We start from the raw sequence: 19,214 nt of genomic DNA on the forward strand, positions 1-19,214 counted from the left end.
CTTTGAGTTAGCGAGCGGTGGCAGCCCAGCAGGGTGCACCTGATGCCCCGAGGATGGGGTCCTTCCACCTTGAGAAGTGTCCTGGGTGCCAGCTGAGGGCTCTGGGGATGGGTCTCGGTGGTTGGGGCGATGCTAAGGTCTCTGTGTCCCTGTTCCCTGCTGCAGGCGCCGGTGAGGCTGCGGCTGTGAGCGCTCATCCCTTCTCCACCGTTCCTGTCCACCGCCGGTGGGTCTCCGGCACTGCACAGCCATGACGACCTCGGCGCTGCGCCGGCAAGTGAAAAACATCGTGCACAACTACTCAGAGGCAGAGATCAAGGTGCGGGAGGCCACCTCCAATGATCCCTGGGGACCCCCCAGCTCCCTGATGTCAGAGATTGCCGACCTCACCTTCAACACGGTGGCCTTCGCCGAGGTCATGGGTATGATCTGGCGGCGGCTGAACGACAGCGGCAAGAACTGGCGTCATGTCTACAAAGCCCTCACCCTCCTGGACTACCTCATCAAAACCGGCTCCGAGAAGGTGACCCACCAATGCCGGGAGAACCTCTACACCATCCAAACACTGAAGGACTTCCAGTACGTGGACCGGGATGGCAAGGACCAGGGCATCAACATCCGGGAGAAGGTGAAGCAGGTGATGGCGCTGCTGAAGGACGAGGAGCGGCTGAAGCAGGAGCGGGCACACGCGCTGCAGACCAAGGAGCGCATGGCCCTCGAGGGCATGGGCAGCGGCAGCCACCAGGCCACCTACGGCCGCCGTGCGTCACCCTACGGCGAAGACTACGGCCGGGCGCGGGGCTCACCCTCCTCCTTTAACTGTGAGTGCTGCTGTCGGAGGCCTGGGGGCTGGCTTGCGGGGCTGGCGGCTCGCTTGGGCTCGCTGCGGGGTGGAAGCAGGCGTTGCATTTGGTGTGCACCCACCTGGTGCCCTTTGCTCCCCTCTACTTTTTTTGCCGGGGGGGTGGTGAAGCTCAGCTCCATCCTGTGACACAGGCAGAGGTTTGGCTGGGCCAGTGGTGAACTCCAAGAGCAGTGGCAGCTGGTGGTGCCCTGACCCATAAACCCACGTCTCGTTTGTGGTGAGGACCTCCAATGTAGGGCTAAGTCCCTTGGGGTAGCCACGCTGCGGGCGTTGGGATGGGGCCCGGGGGAGGCTGCTGATGTGCTCCCCAAAATACCCTGGTCCTGATGCCACCCCTTCACCTTTCCCTCTTTTATCTCCCAGCATCATCCTCATCCCCACGGTTTGCCTCTGACCTGGAGCAAGCGAGGCCCCAGACGACGGGCGAGGAGGAGCTGCAGCTGCAGCTCGCGCTGGCCATGAGCCGGGAGGAGGCGGAGAAGGTAGGGTGGCTCGGGTGGCGCTGGTGGCTCTGCCTGCCCTGGGGTGCACCAGGCTGGGCATCGCCCTGCGCCTTGCCTTGTCTGTGGGCATGGTGGGTCATGTCCCTGGGAGGAGGGAGGATTTTGGGGGCTGCCCAAGGCCAGCGCATGCACCTGCAACTGCACGCGCTGTGCCCGGAATCCAAAATCGGCAACAGGCAGATGGAGGCACGGGCTGTCCCTGCTCCCCGTCCTCGTACCAGTGGGGACAGCGCCAGGCTGAGACCCATCCAGCCTCCTAGACCTCAGGGTGAATGGGGGGGGGGCGGTGTATCCTGCATTGACCACCATCCGGCCCCCCCAAACCTGGATGCCCTCTTCCACTGAGGACTTCTGGTCTAAGCCCCCCCATTTCTCTTGCCTTCCTGCGAAGGCTTTAGGAGGCGATGCCTTGCCCGGCACTGTGGTTTGTATGGTGGGTGGGGGGCCAGCAGCATCCCCCGGGGCTGTGCACCAGGCTGGGAGCTTGATGGGGCCAGATGCTCCCTCTCACCGGCCAGTCCTTTCGAACCAGGCTAGAAGGATCGCTGGAAAACAGCACCAGGAGCAGCCAGTCAGGGATGCGGACAGCGAGTGAGCTGCTGTCCCTGACCATGAAACCTCCCCCAGGGCTGTCCTCTCTCCTATCTGCTGGCCGTGGTCCCTTCTCCACCAGGGACGGTTTATTTGCACACTGGCTGAGATTGCCACCGGCTGGCACGGCCCGTGTGGAGCACATGGGTACGGCCAGGCACACAAAGTCAGAGGGACGTGGTGACCGAGGGGGCTGTGTGCCCGGGCCGGCGGGCGTCCCCCCTGGGGCTGGCACTGAGCACCGTGAGCTCGGTCCTGCTGGGGCAAGGGACGTGCTTCAGAAACGGCGGTTGCCGCTGCCCATCTTCCCCTGCCTGATGGAGGCTCTTTTGGAGACAGAGCAGAGTGTATATCCCTATTTTTGTCCTGGAATTGGAGTATTTATAGCTTCCACACGCTGCTGCGATGAGCACTGTAGGAACACACTTTTGCAAGCGTTGCCTGTTGGAGTCCATCTGGGCTGTGTACGTGTGTGCACGCTCACACACACTTGTACAGGCGAGCGCACAAGCACACCCCCACCGGGGTCCCCGTTCCCAGCCCCAGCTGGTCCCACGCCACTGGACGAATGTCATGGGACAGTGAACAGGGCTGCCGTGGTGGTATGGGGACAGCTTCTCTCCAAAATCTGTCTCACATCTGGGTGCTTTTCCCCCAGCAGAGTGGGGCTGGGCAGGATCCCTGAACTGAGGCTGGTCAGCATCGCAAACCCTCTTCCCCAGCTGGCTGCCAGGGTGAGGGGACGCCTATCGATCCCCTCTGGAGTTCCAAAAACCTCCCAAGGGAGATGGAGATGCTGGCTGCCTGATTTGGGGTTGTCCCAGCCTAGGTGCAGTGGCAGGTGATGGGGCAGGGGAAGGAGCTGGGGCAGTGGCCACAGGGGAGCCTGAGCAGGGGCCAGTTTGAGATCATGGGGGCACCAGTCTGGGGCTCCTCAGGCAAAGCCAGCTGGCCGGGTGCAGAGATGCTGGGCAGGCAGGTGAGGGGCCGCAGGACAGGCGGTGGTGAGGACGGGGACCTCTAAGCAGCCCCGTGAGCTGAGGGCAAGCTGAAATGTCACCCAATTTCCTCTGTTGGCAGAAGCCACTTCCTCCAATTTCCAGTACAGACGAAGAAAGGCAATTGCAGCTAGCGCTCGCGCTGAGCAAAGAGGAGCACGAGAAGGTACCTGTGCCCCGCAGCCCTGGGTGCTCCTCTCTCCTTGCACTTGGGCTTCTCTCTGGGGCGCCGGAGCCCGAAACGCCGCCTTGCTCCGGCGCTCGCTTTGCTTTCGCTGCTCCGGGGCTGTCTGCTGAGCACTCTCCTGGCGGGCTCAGCCCCAGAGGAGCCATCTGCTCGGACGCTGGGACTTTTCGGGGATGCGGTGGCAGCTCCTGCGCTGGGTCTGTCTCCTGGAGAAGGTGGTGGCTGCAGGGCTGCTGAGCTCACGGGCCCCGTCCCTTGTCCCCACAGGAGGTGAGGGCTTGGCAAGGGGAGAACTCCCTGCTGCAGAGGGCCATGGAGGAAACTGCCCAGGGCAGGGAGGAAGAAGAGGAAGAAGATAAGATGAAGAAAAGCCAGGTACAGCGCTGGGGGACTGGAGGGCCACACAGCCAACCTTGGCCTCCGGGGCGAACCCGTGGCCCCGCAGGTCTGCCCTTGGGCTTCCTTCACCTCTTTATTCGCATTCTGTTTGCAGTCCTCTATCCTGGAGCTGGCAGATATATTTGGGCCGGCGCCAGCCCCCGCCAGCCACACGTCTGCTGACCCGTGGGATATGCCAGGTGGGGGCAACTCGCGGGCTGCCAAAGCGTGGGACAGTGGCAGAAACCTCTCCCTTGCCTATGTCCCTCCCCACTTCCCAGGAGCAAAACAGTAAGGACCTCTCACTTCTCCTCCCACTGCTGTCCGGTCCGCTGCACACCATGGCAGTGCTGCTGGAAGCTGAGGTCCCCCAGGCACATCCCCACTGCTCAGCATCCCTCTGTGCCCCACACTGTTCCCCTCTCCCATGGCTTCCCCTCTTGGAGAAAAGGAGCCTCAGGGGAGACCTTATTGCTCTCTACAATTACCTGAAAGCAGGGTGTAGCGAGACGGGGGTCGGTTTCTTCTCCCAAGGAACAGGCAATAGGAGAAGAGGAAATGGCCTCAAGTTGCGCCAGGGGAAGTTTAGGATGGATATTAGAAAAATTTCTTCACTGAAAGGGTTATCGAGTGTTGGAACAGGCTGCCCAGGGAAGTGTCATCCCTGGAGGTGTTTAAAAGATGGGCAGACGTGGTGCTGAGGGACATGGTTTAGTGGTAACTTGTCAGTGTTAGGTTAACAGCTGGACTTGATCTTAAAGGTCTCTTCCAACCAAAATGACTCCATAATTCTTCTTTCAGATATGAAACCCAAAGCGGAGCAGGCAGCCTCTGCCTGGGCCGGCACGACTGATCCCTGGGTGCCAGTCCCGGCCGCTGGTGGGGACACCCTCTCCCAGGCGAGCGCCCCGACCCAGCAAACCTCCGCTGGGCCCTGGGATTTCCCCCCCAGCACCACCGCAGCCTCTGACCCCTGGGGGAAGGCGCCCTTGTCTTCTGGCTTCCCTCCGGCAGACCCTTGGGCGACAGCATCCCCCCCTGCCCAGGTCTCTGGTTCTACACCGGCTCCCGACCCTTGGGCCGCTGTGGCCGAGCAACCTCCTAACGCTGGTAAGAGGCTCGAGTGGCATTTCGGCTCTGCTGGGGACCATGGGCAGTGTTGGCCGTCGCTGCCCTCCTGCGAGCAGGCACCCCGGGCGCTCCCCCCGTTCCTCCCGCAGCCAGCTCTGCAAACACCCCCTCCCCGCTCTCCTGCCCCGCAGCGGGACCTCTGCTCGCCCCTCGGCATCCTGGAGACTTCAAGGAACTTTTAGGCTTTACGTCTACACAGAATAGGCTGCTTTAATTAATGCGGCACAGTTAAGGGAGCCCTCCCGTGGGAGCGGATAGCAGCCGCTGCACCGCTCCACCAGCGGGGTGATGGTGGGTGTACCCCCGGTGTTTGCTCCCCCCAAACCAGCCCTATGTGCCCTGCTGGGACGGGGCGGTTGCTGCTCGCAGGTGCCGCGTTGCAGATGGGGAAGCAGTTGTAGGAGCAGCCAGTGTTTGAGAGCCCAGTGCCACTCTCAGTTCCTCCTTGGTGCTTCCTCCGGCCCCGCGGAGGTCCCTCGTGCGCCGCCCTCCGTTTTGGTCCCTGGGGAGGAGGGCAGAATCCGGCCTGGGGGCCAGTGCTGGTTGTTAAAGCGTTCCTGCAGACCTGTCCCTGCTGGGGCTGGGAAGGGGACCTGCCTGCCGCATGGGGGTGGCTGCGGGCAGCGCGGGAGCTGCCTGGGGCAGCACTGCCTACTCCAGACCGGGCTCCTGCTCTGGCTCATCTCAGCACCCCGGGCCAGTGCACGTTCCTGACCCCCAGCCCCGCGTCCCCTCGCCACGCACCCTCCTCTCCCGTCTCCTTGCAGGCAGCTGCCCCTGCCTCTCTCCTGCCCGTACATCTCCCCCCTCTCACCTCCCTGCTTGCCCCCTCTCCTCGAGTGTCACCTCTTCCCCCCCAGCTCCAGGGGGGGACGCTTTCAACCTCTTTGCAAAGCCGCCCGAGCCAGCCGAGCCTCCGGAGCAGGAGCCCTCGCAGCCGCCCTCCTCCGCCAAGTCCAACAGCCCTGTCGGTAAGAGCCGGGGGAGCGGGCAGGGGCCGATTTGGGCCGGTGGGGACGGTGACCTGTCCATGCCCAGTGCGGGGAGGCAGCTCCAGGGCTGGCTGGGCTGCACGTGGCTGCTCACTGGGGTGGCCAAAGCTCGTCTCCACCTGGAACTATGCGTGCCATGACAGGCTTGGGCTGCCCCACAGCCGAGGGGGCAGCTCTGGTCCCTGCGTGCACTCACGTCCCCAACCCTGCTGCTTCCCATGGGAGGAGCTCGGGCACGCCATGCCGCAGCCTCGGCCCCACCGCATTGAGCTGTGACCTGGGGCGCAACGTGCCGTTAGTCACCCTGTGTGGTGACGAGGGGGATGCCATCACCCTTGGTGTCCCCTGACCAGCTCACATGGCTCATCTCCCCTCCTACCCCAGAGCTGGACCCCTTTGGCGACCTGTTCCCCAGCGGCAGGCAGGATGGGGCGAAGAGCTTCGACCTCACCAACCTGGCCGACTCCCTGCCCGAATCCGGCAAGGAGCGGAAGGACTGTAAAACCCCCGAGGCCTTCCTCGGCCCTGCCGCCTCCTCCCTGGTCAACCTGGACTCCCTGGTCGCGCCCGCACCAGCCTCCAAAACACGCAACCCCTTTCTCTCGGGTAGGTGCTGGCGCTGCGGTGGGGGCTGCCGGCCGGGGGGAGTTCCCTGGGCTGGGCAGAGGGGTATTTGGGGGAGGAAGAGGAGGGTTTGGAGGGGTGGTATGGCTGCCCTGACACCTTCCCATCCTCTCCATGGCAGGTCTGAGCACGCCGTCCCCCACCAACCCCTTCAGCCTCGCCGAGCAGCCCAAGCCGACACTCAACCAGATGCGGACCAGCTCGCCGGTGCCGGGGCTGCCCGCCGGCCTCCCCGCCAACTCCATGACCTACAGCGCGTCCCTCCCGATGCCCCTCAGCAGTGTCCCCACCGCCGCCGCCGCCCTCCCCGCCTCCGCCAGCGCCTTCCCCCAGGCCGGCACCTTCCCCGAACTCCCCAGCAACTTGCCCAACTTGCCACAGCCTTTACTACCGCTCAGCGGCCCCCCGGCCCCGCCGGCTGCTCCGGGGGGGCTCAACCCCTTCCTCTGAAGGTTCTGGACGTAGACTCTCGCCCCTTCCCTGGCTGTTAGAGACCCCCCGCCCCGGCCTTTCCTCCCGCCAAGACCTTGTGGGGGGGGGTCCGGCGGTTCGCTATCTGCAAGGGAGCGTGTGTGTGTCCTCCCCACTTCACACCACCCCCCTCCCTGTGCCCACCGGCTGGGGGGCAGCCAGCATGAGCCCCCGCGCTTGCTGGGCAAGAGGGGACCCCCTTCCCCTGCGAAGGCCGGAGCTGCTGCCGAGGGCGGCCATGGTGGGGTTCCTCCCAAGGGCTGTGGTTTGGGGCGGCTGCGGTGCATGGGGTCTCACTGCTGGATCCCCCCCCCCCCCCCCCCCCGACCGGGGTAGGGGGGCTTTGTCCCGGAGCCTGTGGGGAGATGGGGTGTGTGTGTCCCCCAGTGCTGGGGTTCCCGGCTGGTTCGCACCCCCCAGGCTGTCACTCCCCTCCTTGCCCGCCCCTCGCCTCCTTCCCGCTCGCTGCCCCCCCCCCCCCCCCCGCCGCCGCCCCTCCAGAGGGGCAGCGGGGAGCGCCTCCGCGGGGGCAGACGCCCCTTCGCCCGCTGCTGGGCCCCGCTCCGGGCCGGGGAAAGGGATGGGGGGGAGCGGCGGAGGGCGCCGGTGCTTCGGCTGCCGGAGAGCGGCGGCCGCGGGCTCCCTGCGAGACAATAAACTGCTCTGGCGGACCCGGTGTGCGGCTCCGGGACGGGCAGGGCCCGGGGAGGGGGGAGGCGGGACGGGACGGGACGGGACGGGCTAGGCTAGGCCGCGGCGGCGCCGCCCCGGAGGCCTCAGGCCGCTGACGGGGAGCGGCGGCAGCTCCGCCTCCCGCCCCCCCCCGCCGCCATGTTGGCGGCGCCGCTGCGCCGGGCCTGCAGGTACGGGGGGGGGGGGGTGCCGGGAGGGACGGGCGCGATCCCCGCTGTGCCCCCGCAGGGCGGTGGGCAGCGATCGCCGGTGCTCTTTCTGCATCGTCACCGCCTCTCTGCACCTCTCCTGCTCCCCTCTACACCCCCCCCCCCGCATCCCCCGCGTCCTCCCTGCACCTCCCACGTCCCCCTAAAGTCTCCCCGTATCCTTGCAATGCCCTGTACCCCTCCTGCATCTCCCCTAAATCCCTCTGCGCCCCCCTGAATCCCTCATGAATCCTTTCTGCACCCTTACACCCCTCCTGCATTCCCCAGCAGCTTCGCTGCATCCCCCTGCATCCTCCCTGCATCCCCCCTGCATTCCCCTAAATCCCCCCTGCAACCTTCCTGCATCCTCCCTAAATCATCCCTGCATCTTTCCTGCATTCCCCTAAATCCTCTCCGCACCCCTTCTGCATTCCCCTGAATCCTCCCTGCATCCCTTCACCCCTCCTGCATCTCCCTTAAATCCCCCCTGCACCCTTCCTGAATCCTTAATGAATCTTTCTGCACCCTTACACCCCTCCTGCATTCCTCAGCAGCCTCACTGCATCCCTCTACATCCTCCCTAAATCCTCCCTGTATCCCTGCATCCTCCCTAAATCCTCCCCGCGTCCTTCCTGCATTGCCCTAAATCCTCCCTGCACCCCTTCTGCATTCCCCTAAATCCTCCCTGTGTCCCTGCATGACTGTGCATACTCCCTGCGTCCCTCTCGCACCCCCTCCTGCATCCCTGTGTGTCCGTCCCCCTCCCATCCCTGCGCCCCATCCCTGCATCCCGCCCAGCAGCAGGAGGATCTCTCCGGTCCTCTCCTGTCCCTTGCTCCCCTCACCACAAAGAGCCTGTGCTGCCCTGTCCGGACCCTCACCCCGCACCTACCCATGCACCCACGGGAGGGGATTTTCCTCTTTGATGACACACAGGTCAAATCCTGCACACGCTGCTCCCTTGCCCGTGGTTGTTGGGTGACCGTGTCCCAAAAGGATGCTGGTGGGGGGCTGGAGGGGACGAAGCCCTGGGGGTGGCATTCCCCAAAGAACGACCTTGTCTGAGCTTCCAGCAAATGGGGAGGACTTTGTAGGGTCCTGGGGGGGATGGAGGTGGACCAAGCCCCAGTGGAGCCACCCGGCCATGGGGCTTAGAGCGGTTCCCTGGTGTGGGGAGAGCGGGGAGCAGCAGCCCGTCCCGGGGCCGTACCGGCACCCGAGGGAGCTGGGGTGAAGGTGATGCTGGCCTGGGGCGTCGCAGCTCTCCCCAGGGGCTGTGCTTCGCTGTGGCGAGCAAGGGAATGGTGAGTTCGTTTGGCATCGCAGGTGTGTGTTTCTAACGGGGAGCATGACCATGGCCACAGGGGGGACACCCAGCCCCCCTGGCGTCCCTCGTCACACCAACCGCCTGATTAACGAGAAGTCTCCCTACCTCCTGCAGCATGCCCACAACCCCGTGGATTGGTAAGAGCGCCTGGTGCTTTTCTCCCTCCTCCTCCTCTCCGTGTGTCCATGGGGCCGGGGCAGTCGCCCCGGCCCCATGTGGAAGCGATGGCAGACGGAGCAGCCTGGCCTCCGTGGGGCATGGAGGGGCCTCCTGAGCGGCCCCCCAACCACTCGGGGTCCACGCTCCTGAGCCAGCCATGCTCAGGCTGTCCTGGTAGCTCTCCGCCAGGCAGCAGCTCCTCAGGCAGCTTCAGAGGAGCCCGTGTCCTGGCAGCAGTGACCCCTGAAGCTCCTTTCTTGTCTTCCCTCCACAGGTACCCTTGGGGTCAGGAAGCCTTTGATAAAGCAAAGAAAGAAAACAAGCTGATATTCCTGTCAGGTAACTAGAAACAAGACATATTTCATGTTCCCACGTGTTGTTCAGTAGATGGCCAGATGGGCCGGGCTGTGTCCTGAGCTGGTGTGTGAATTCCTGCATGAGTGAGGATGGACACTGGGCACCAAATCAAGAGAGGGTTTAGTAGCTCACGTTGAAGATGGGGTTCATCCGGGGGCCTTCCTGGCTACCAAAGTCCTTGGCCAGGTCTTGGGAGCAAGAGCTGGAGAGCGCAGGAGGCCTTTCTCCTCCACCTCTTCTCCTGGGAGGCAGCAGCTGTTCCCCATGGCAAGGTGTCCCACCTCTGAGCGACCAACCCATCATGTGTGTCCTGCTCCCTGCAAAGGGCCTTTCCTCACTCGCCTGAGCTTGTTTTCAGTTGGCTACTCCACCTGCCACTGGTGCCACGTGATGGAGGAGGAGTCCTTCAAGAACAAGGAGATCGGAGACATTATGAACAAGAACTTTGTGTGCATCAAAGTGGATCGTGAGGAGCGGCCAGATGTGGACAAAGTGTACATGACCTTCGTGCAGGTGAGGGAGGCACAGGCAGGGATCGGGAGGCTCTCTCAAGATGAGGTTCGTGGTCACGTTCCTCAGGCAAGAAGAACCAGTATGTGGGGTGATCTCAGTGGGGCCATGCATGATCATAGGGAGGGAGAGAAGCACATGTCAGTCCTCAAGTGAGGCACATGCATGTGCCAGCGGGGTACAGAAGAGAGGGTGCCTCTTGCTGTGAGGGTGCCTCTTGCAATGAGGCAATGGCTGCCTCATTGGTGCACCCATGGTTTGTCTTTCAGGCAAGCAGCGGTGGAGGTGGTTGGCCAATGAGCGTCTGGCTGACTCCAGACCTAAAGCCCTTTGCAGGGGGGACATATTTCCCTCCTGAAGATGGAATTCATCGTGTTGGCTTTCGGACTGTGCTGCTCCGAATCGCAGAGCAGGTGCGGAGCAGGAATGGCTTAGCAAGCGGTGCTCAACCAAAGGGACAGCAGGGACATTAGTCTGGGCTTGATGGGTGGCTGAGTTAAGAGATACAGTCATGAGAAACAGTAGCCCAGAGAACATGTCAAAGCTTTGTCTGGGTTAGAGATGGATTGGAACTGATCTGGGGAGGGTGCGCCAAGAACTGAAGGTGCAGTTTGGACTGGTGCAATGCAGGAAGCAGAAAGAGAGACAAAAAACGGAGGAACTGACTTTCTCACTCTGCATCTTAGTGGAAGGAGAACAAAGATGCCCTGTTGGAGAGCAGCCAGAAAATCCTGGAAACACTGCTACACCTGTCTGAGATCCGTGTTCAGGGCCAGGAGTCACCCCCACCATCCAAAGAGGTGATGGCCACCTGTTTCCAGCAGCTCTCCAACTCCTATGATGAGGACTACGGTGGCTTTTCCAAATCCCCCAAGTTCCCCACCCCAGGTCAGTCTGGCATCTGCTGCTGAGCCCCACTGTGGCGCAGGGAGCGCCGGGGGGCAGAGCCCACCCCACAGCCTCTCGCTTTCTCTCTGTATTTCAGTGAATTTGAATTTCCTCTTCACGTACTGGGCCCTGCACCGAACAACTCCAGAAGGTGCCCAGGCACTGCAGATGGCTCTGCATACCCTCAAGATGATGGCCCATGGGGGCATCCATGACCACATTGATCAGGTAGGAGGAAAGCCTCAGGGGTAAACCCCTGGTGTGCCTGGGAGGCATCGGGTGGAGATGTAGGGTGGAGATGTGGGATGAAGATGTGTCTACTTGGTCTTTGCAGGGGTTTCACCGCTACTCCACCGACCAGCACTGGCACGTCCCTCACTTCGAGAAGATGCTGTATGACCAGGGGCAGCTGGCAGCTACATATAGCAGAGCATTTCAGGTACAGCTGTGGCATCCCTCTGCCGGGGGGGCTCACTTGGCACGCTGAGTGCTGGCTGGGGAGGGCTGGCTTGGTTTGGAGAGCAGCTTCAAAGCCTGTTCCCCAAGATGTTGCCCATCCCATGGGCATGGAGCAGTCCCATGCTCCCCTTCTACTGGTCTTCATCTGGACAGGAACGCTGCACAAATCTGTGACAGTTTAGCCCCGGGGTTTTGAGCGTGATGGGGGAAGGGAACAGCTTTCAGGCTGGTCTTTACAAGAGTCAGCAAACACGTGCTGCTGCTGCTGACCACGGTGTAACTCCAGGGTTGCTCTCCAGTGCCTGTAGATTTCTATCATACTCTGAATCCATCCAATGTTTAAATTCCCTGGGCATTCAAACGTGTTTCCCTGCCTTTGCCAGCTCTTTAAATCAGAACCGCTTCTTATATCTTGCTGTGTCTCTTGCCTCCCCTCTCCCCATTGTAACGTTGATGTCAACCCTGTGCCTCCCACAGATCTCTGGCGATGAATTCTTTGCCAATATCGCCCAAGACATTCTGCTGTACGTCTCACGGGACCTGAGTGACCATGTAGGTTGTTCCCTGAGCTGAGCCAAAGGGAGCTGCTTACCCTGCCCTGGGACGTGGCTCGGGACTGCTCTTCCAGCTGAAGACTGTCCCTTCTCAGCTGAGCTCACTCTGGGGCACTGCTGTGGCTCGCTGGCTGGGCTGCCAGCCCAGCAGTGATGGGGAGCTGGCCGAAGGTGCTGTCCCGGCAGCTGGAGGGTCTCTCTATTGCTCTTTTCCCAGGCAGGAGGTTTCTACAGCGCAGAAGATGCGGATTCCTACCCGACCGCCACATCTGGAGAGAAGCGAGAAGGAGCTTTCTGTGTGTGGGCAGCCGAGGAAATCAGGGCTCTCCTTCCTGACCCTGTTGAGGGAGCCACAGAGGGGACGACGCTGGGAGATGTCTTCATGCACCACTATGGAGTGAAGGAGAATGGCAATGTGAGCCCCATGCAGGTGAGGGAGAGCAAAGACCTGCCCAGTACTGGGAGCATCGGTGTGGGACCTGCACCCCTGGGCATGGGGGAATGGCAGAGCAGCCCCAAAGCTTGCGGGGTCCAACCCCTCCTCAGCCCGGTGGCATTCCTAGAGTGGGGCTCTCCTTTCAGGACCCCCATCAGGAGCTGAAGGGCAAGAACGTCCTTATTGTCCAGTGCTCCCCGGAGCTGACGGCGGCCCGGTTCGGGCTGGAGCCGGGTCAGTTGGGTGCCCTGCTGCGGGAGGGCCGGCGGAGGCTGTCTGCAGCCCGGGCACAGCGGCCACGGCCACACTTGGACACCAAGATGCTGGCGGCATGGAATGGTGAGAGGTGGCTCAGCTCCGGGGATGTGTGCCGTGACCGGACCGCTCCGTGGCTGCCCAGGGCCAGCAGGATTTTGGGGGCTTGTCCCTGCTGGGACTGGTCAGGCCCCCACGGAGGCGGTGGGTGAGCTGGGGTCCAGGGCTGCATGAGCGCCTGGGGGAACCAGCCCCACACCTGCAAGACATGGGGCTGCTGAGCGTTGGGATATTGCTCTGGCTTTCTTTTCCTCCCCTGTTGCCAGCAGAGAGCAGCAAAACTCTTCCTCTGGTTCAGCCCGGCTCCCCCAGTTGGGTTCTGGGGAAGGGGACTGAGCTGGGGACTCAGAACCCAGGCGAGGCGCAGAGCCTGTCTCCGCTGCTGCATTCGCGGGGGGCCCGCAGCTCTGTGTCCATCTGTCCGGGTGTCCTGCAGCAGGTAATAACTGCCGTACCCCAGGCAGTGTTCCCAACAGTAAGTGCTTGGGTAGCTGGGTCTGGAGCTGTTGTGAGCTGGAGTTATACCATGTCCTGCAAACAGGAGGACTTTTAAACGCTGTTTCTGCCCACAAGAGAAGGCTTAGCTCTGGCTGACCTTCCAGCACTCTGCCCTTCTCTTCGGTGCCAGTAAGTGACTTTCGCAGTGGTTTGAACTGAGTGGAAGAGCTGATGACTGAGCCCTGACCTGTCTCGAATGTCAGGGAGGATGAGCTTTACGCTGAGCATCCTTTAAAGGAAAGACAGTGGTACCGTCACTGGTCCCTTGTGCCCCCCTGAGCCTGTCCCTGTGTCTGTGCCTACAGGGCTGATGATCTCGGGTTTTGCCCAGGCTGGGGCGGCCCTGGCTGAGCAGGAGTACGTGAGCCGGGCTGCGCAGGCAGCTGCCTTCCTACGGAGACACCTTTTCGACCCCGCCAGTGGGAGGTTGCTGCGGAGCTGCTATCGGGGCAAAGACAACACGGTGGAGCAGAGGTGAGCAGTGGTACAGAGAGTGTCTCCGGACCGACTGGCCGCCCCGTGGGTGCTACCCAGGCTCCTGGCAGTTCCCGTCCTCCTTTCCTTCAGGCAGGACTGAACTTGGAGGGGGGGAGGCTGTCTGCCTTCTGCAGAACTGCCTCCAGTGCAGTTTGGGATGGATTAGTGCCCCCCACCTAGTGAAGAAGAATTAAGGTCAAATCCTTTCCTGTTCCTCATCTTCCAAACTGGCAGGAGCCTTCCCCTGCTGTACAGAAACCTGGTGCTAAGCCGTGTCATGACTTGTCACAGCCACTGCTTATCTTAGACTGAGCTCTGAGGTGGCATCTCCTTGGGTAGCAGAGACCAGTAGGTAGGGCTTTGTTGAGTTGGAGAACGTTTCCCACCTGGCCACTGTAGGGACCCCGGTGCTCCTTACCCATCTGCCCCTGCAGCGCTGTGCCCATCCAGGGCTTCCTGGAGGATTACGTCTTCGTCATCCAGGCTCTCTTTGACCTGTACGAAGCCTCGCTGGAGCAGGGTTGGCTGGAGTGGGCTCTGCAGCTCCAGCACATGCAAGACAAGCTCTTCTGGGACCCCAAAGGCTTTGCGTATTTCTCCAGCGAGGCTGGCGATCCCTCTCTGCTCCTGCGCCTGAAGAATGGTGAGCTCGGGGATGTGGCCGTGCTCTGTGTGGGTTATGGTGTGGGGCAGCTTAGGGAGGGTGGTGGTGGTGCCCAGCTGGAGGAGCAAGCTGTGGTGAGGCATTGGGCTGATCGAGGACGTGTTGTCCCCCACAGACCAAGACGGAGCAGAGCCCGCCGCCAACTCTGTCACTGTCACAAACCTGCTCCGAGCAGCTTGTTACTCTGGCCATATGGAGTGGGTGGAAAAAGCCGGGCAGATCTTGGCCGCCTTCTCAGAGAGGCTGAAGAAGATCCCGATAACCCTGCCAGAGATGGCCCGCGCCACCGCTGTCTTCCATCACACCCTCAAACAGGTACAGGCTGGGGCTTGTATGTCCCCTAGAGGACCTGCCGCAGGGAGGGGGCCCAGCAGTGGTGTGGGTACAGTCACAGCTCTGCTTTCTCCCTCCTGCCATGCACGCTCTTCCCGCACAGGTCGTGATCTGCGGGGACCCCCAAGGAGAAGACACCAAAGAGATGCTGCGCTGCGTCCACTCCATCTTCAGCCCAAACAAGGTAGAGGTGCCTGTGCTGCCCATCAGCCCTGCTGCGCTCCCCTGCCCCCCGCGCAGCTGCTGCCTGCCTGCTGCCCTCACACTCCCCGCTGCCGCTGCTGGTGCCTTCATCCTTTCTCCCAGTGCAGCTGTAGCATCCATCCTCCTCCTCTGTCCTGCCTCCCTTCAGGGGAGCATCCTCTCCTGTCCCTGTTTATAAGTGCAGCCAGCGGGGCCACGGCTGAGCCCCTGCGCCCTCTCCCTGGCGCACAGAGCTGGCAGCCCAGCCCAGGGACAGCGTCTGCTGTCACTCCTGGCTGTTTACACTGCTCTCAGCCTGAGCTCAGCATCCCCAGTGCTGCTCTCCCGAGGGAAAACCTTTTGTTCCGGTGTGAATGTGTCATGCCCAGTGCGGATGTGTCATGCCTGATGTGGATGCAGCCAGTGACTGGGTCACCTTCTGCCTGGAGCCACCCTTGCATCCCTGCGGAGCGGCAAGGTGGTACCTCGCTCCAGTTGTGGGTCCCCCCGCCCAGGAGGGGCTGGCTCTTCCCAAAATCTTTGTCCCCAGCTGTGCTGTCGCTGTGTGCTGGGGTTACTGCCTCGCTCTGCTCATCTGCATCCCCACTCAGGGATGTGTTGCTCCATACATCCCACGCAGGGGCTGTGCTGCTGCGGGGACGGAGCTATTTGCTGCCCGCAGAGCTGGCAGGGAAGGGCAGTGTGGCACCCGTCACCTGTCACGTTGGGTGGGCAGCATCCCTGCCCTGGGGACGGGTGGCTCTTGCCTTGGCAAAGCTGTCAAGCTGAGAGAAGCGGGGCTGCGGCCGAGGGTACTCGGCGCTACAGCCTCTGGACCAGATTCATCCCCGCCTGTCGGGGTCCTGATGCCAGGGACTGGCACACTGAGCTGCAGCACGTGGGGAGCTGGCACTGCGGCCAAAGCACCAGTTTCCTGCTGTAACCCCAGCTGGGGTGAACTGGGGTGAGCTGAGCTGTCAGCACAGGATTCCCGCTCTGTCCCCACTTTAGCTCAGCCCACGCAGGTTCACATCCCCAACCTGTGTTCCTGGCGGTGTTTAACACCAGTGTTGGAGGACAGTCACAACTTCTGCCCAGGAGCGCGGGTGTGGGGCACAGCTCCTGGTCCTTCCTCCGCCATCTCCCATCCAGCAGCGCCCTTGGCCGTGCCGGTCCCCGTGCTGCGTGGCGGAGCCGCTGCTCCCGTGCTCTTCCTCTCCCTTTGAAGGATTACAGTGGGTGACCCAGTTTGCAGGGATGGGAAGGGACGTGGTGGCAGCGAGGAGCCCAGCGCCACTGCTAATAACCCGCTCCCTTTCCCTGCAACTGGTTCAGCTGTCGGTCCCCTGAGCCCACACAGGCTCTGAGGGGTACACAGCTTTGGGGTCTCGAGCACAGCTTGGTTCCCTCCTGCTGAGCTGGTAATGAGCCTGGCTGGGGGGGATGCTTGCTCTGCAGGGGGAGGTCCATCTCTCCTGGGCTGTTGCCTTTCTTGGAGCAAGGAGGAAGAGGAGGGCTGGGTGCTCTGGGTGGATATTTCCATGGGGATGCTCCGGAGCTGCCCGAGGATGGTGTCACCCACCCGGGCTGCCTGCAGGGGTCTGTGCGCAGAGGGGGGCACGGGGGGCTGCAGCGGGGGGCTGGCAGCAGGCAGGGCAGGGGTCTGGGCATGTCTGCCCTTGTGTGTGTCTCGTGTTGTGATGGTGGGATGGATCAGGAGCCGTCCCGTTTAGCAGCCTGGGTTTGTTACCTGGAGGAAGGAACACAGCAGGAGGATCTCTGCTGGGGAGGTTCTCTCCCCAGAGGAGCGCAGCCCCACAGGGGCTTCTCTGGTGCCATGCTCGTTCCCCACAGACAGCCTCATCTCTGGCAGTAGTGATGGCTCCTCGCCTTCCAGAGGTGGTGGAGGGAAGGGAGGAGAATCCCACTGCTCAGAGGGTCATGTTGCCCTCGGGAGCAGCCCGCAGCCTCCCAACAGCCATCCCTCTTTCTATGCTGCATCGCATGGAGACATGGATGCTCCTTTTCCCACCCAGCCCACTCCAGCTGCTCCCCAGCTCTCCTTCCCCGCCCCGCAGAGCTGCCCAAGGCAGGGCAACCCTCAGTCACCCGCTCCAGGGACGCGGCAGCTTTGGGAATTGGCTTTGCCAAGAAGTTTGGGAAACATCACCGCCGTGTCCCCTGCTGCCCCCAATCCCTCGGTGCCAGCAGGGCGCTGGGGGCTAGGCTCGTCTGCAGGAACACAATTAATTAGGTCGTTCCAGTAATTAATTCCTTACAAATCTCACATTGAAATCCTTGCTGTAACAAGATGCCGATGATAAAACGGCATTGAGGTCACAGGTTTAAATGGACCCTGTGCCCAGAGGAGCCCTTTGCCGCAGGAGCTGCCACGGGGATGCGAGTGCTCCGGGGACGATGCCAGTGGCTGCTCCCCTGAACGTCCCAGGGCCAGGAGTGGAGAGGGTTGGATCCCTGCTCTGGGGCTGGATCTCGGCTCCTGGTATAGATCCCTGCCCTGTTAATGGTGTTTAGGGTAATTATGAAGGATCCCATTATCTCCTCAGCTGCAGAGCGCTAGCCTGCCGCTCGCCTTCATCCTGGCCCCGCAAGAGGACCTTAGGGAGCTTGTGAGAAAAATGAATAATGAATTTCAGATTGGACATGAATTGGTAATTAATCACTCCTGGAATTAATTCCAGACAAAGGCGAGGAGGGAGGAGGTTGGGGGGGGGAGCAGGAGGCAGGCAGGGAGATGGGCTGAGCTGGAGCGGGGTTAAAGCAGAGGCCGAGCGGGAGATATGGGGCGATGGGGGACAGGATGGGACTGCAGCAGCTGTTACCCAGGGCAGGGGCTTGGGGACGCGGTGACCCCCTGGGGACACAGGGGGTGAGGGCAGCCCCTGCCAGGCACGGGGGAGGCTGCACGGGCGTCCCTGCTGGGGGTCGGTGCTGGGTTCGCTCCTGGCCGCAGGGCCGGTGGCAGAGGATGCTGTGTGCCGGGTGAGCGGTGCCGCGGTGGGAGATGTGTGTGCTGTGGGCGGCAGCGTTTGGTGTCGGCATCCCTCAGTGCGGCGGTGTGAGCGGCATGAACATGTGGCGAGCGTGTCAGTGCTCGGCGGGCACCGTGGTGGGCACACGTGCGGGGTTGGGGCCGGGGCGGGCGAGAGGCAGCTCCGGCGGTGGGATGCTGCTGCCGTGCCTTGGGCCCGGGAAGGGTCTGCGGTTTGCTCACCCTTCGCATGCGTGTCGGCACCAGGCTCCCTGCCAGCTCCGGCCTTTCCCCTGATTAGCCCACAAGCCCTGAGGCTTTAACAAACATTTTCCCTTTCAGAAAAGCTAATTATCAGAGCAGCCCTCACCCTTGACTGGTGCTGCTGTGTCAGCCGGGAGAGCCCCCGACCCACGGCTTGCTGGTGTCTTGAGTTTTTTGGGAAGCGTTTGGAGGGCAGGAACTGGGCTGCAGGGTGGGACAGGGTGATGCTACTGCTGGTGCCGGGGTTGGGGCTGCCCCTGGGCTGGCTCGGGCATTCCCCTCTGGGCCGGTGTGTGCTGGTCCTTGTGCTTCATCCCCGTCTGGCGGGTGCCCGGAGGGGAAAAGGGAGGCAAGGCTGCCAGGGCAGGTGTGGACCACGGGCCCCCTGCAGCGCAGGCATGATGGGGACATGGCAGAGGGCTGGCGCAGGTCCCCTCGGCTCCCTGTCCCCTCCCATCTTCAGGCGAGCGTGTGGGGGGACGCTGCCAGCACTTGGCATGTCTGCTGGGAGGGAAGGACCAGCTGGCTGGTGCTGGCTGTGCTCTCCAGCTCTCACAGCTCCTTCTCCGGCAGGTGCTGATGCTGGCAGATGGAGACAGCGCTGGGTTCCTCTACCGCCAGTTGCCTTTCCTTGCCTCCCTGGAGAGGAAGGATGGAAAAGCCACCGCCTACCTCTGCAGCAACTTCGCCTGCTCCCTGCCCGTCACCTCGCCCCAGGAGCTGCGTGGGATGCTCTGCCCGTGAGCCCCTCGGCCCCTCTGCCTGCAGGAGAGTGAGGGGGAGACAGACTGTCACGCCAGCCTGGGAACACGGGAGAGACCCGTAATAAAGCCACCTTGGACATCAACTGCCTCCCGGATGGTTCTTGGCGGCGCAACGCGTCTCTGCCCTTCCCTGCCTGCAGCAGGTCAGGCTCTGCCTGCACCATTGCTCTGGCAGCATCTCGGCAGAACCGGCTCTGGTCCCGGTGCTGGTTTTGGCATGGCCAGGAGACACTGACCCAGGAGCATCTCCTCCCCCTGCACACGCGCTCGCCCCTCGCCTCTTCTCGATGAGGAAAAGGAAAACAAATTAAATATAAATCCCAGCGTTAATGGAGAAGGCAGATGGGAAAACTATTAGGGTTCCTATAGCAACCCAGGGTAACATTTTCAAAAGCACCTGGATGACTTGGGAG

General features: G+C 62.3%; 2 protein-coding genes across 3 annotated transcripts; both read left to right on the forward strand.

Moving 5' to 3' along the window:
- Positions 1-250: 250 nt before the first annotated feature.
- On the forward strand, positions 251-7,065 carry EPN3 (epsin 3; the record flags this gene model as incomplete). The annotated part of the gene is made up of 9 exons (XM_082492404.1): positions 251-821; positions 1,229-1,347; positions 3,040-3,123; positions 3,412-3,519; positions 3,638-3,722; positions 4,324-4,632; positions 5,514-5,624; positions 6,030-6,251; positions 6,391-7,065. 9 exons carry the CDS (start codon positions 251-253, stop codon positions 6,717-6,719), a joined length of 1,938 nt encoding a protein of 645 aa, XP_082348530.1. The 3' UTR covers positions 6,720-7,065.
- Positions 7,066-8,873: 1,808 nt separating this feature from the next.
- Positions 8,874-18,884, forward strand: SPATA20 (spermatogenesis associated 20). Of its 2 annotated transcripts, XM_082492101.1 has the most exons (15): positions 8,874-9,085; positions 9,382-9,446; positions 9,823-9,977; positions 10,244-10,387; positions 10,661-10,862; positions 10,960-11,090; positions 11,197-11,301; positions 11,799-11,873; positions 12,093-12,305; positions 12,458-12,650; positions 13,430-13,598; positions 14,036-14,244; positions 14,381-14,580; positions 14,702-14,782; positions 18,611-18,884. In XM_082492101.1, the coding sequence occupies exons 1-15, from the start codon at positions 8,970-8,972 to the stop codon at positions 18,779-18,781; spliced, it is 2,229 nt and encodes a 742-aa protein (XP_082348227.1). In that variant the 5' UTR covers positions 8,874-8,969; the 3' UTR covers positions 18,782-18,884. The 2 variants fall into 2 exon arrangements, with proteins under 2 accessions (XP_082348227.1, XP_082348228.1); XM_082492102.1 differs by lacking the exon at positions 10,244-10,387.
- Positions 18,885-19,214: the final 330 nt, after the last annotated feature.

This window comes from Vanellus vanellus (genome assembly GCF_965231255.1).
Source record: "Vanellus vanellus genome assembly, chromosome: 17".
NCBI classification, from domain to species: Eukaryota; Metazoa; Chordata; class Aves; order Charadriiformes; family Charadriidae; genus Vanellus; species Vanellus vanellus.

Coding starts and splice junctions, on each gene's coding strand:
- SPATA20 (XM_082492101.1), top strand. CDS start 8,970: ATGACCATGGCCACAGGGGGGACACCCAGCCCCCCTGGCGTCCCTCGT. Junction 9,978..10,243: donor TGTACATGACCTTCGTGCAG/GTGAGGGAGGCA, acceptor TTTGTCTTTCAG/GCAAGCAGCGGTGGAGGTGG. Junction 11,302..11,798: donor CATATAGCAGAGCATTTCAG/GTACAGCTGTGG, acceptor TGCCTCCCACAG/ATCTCTGGCGATGAATTCTT.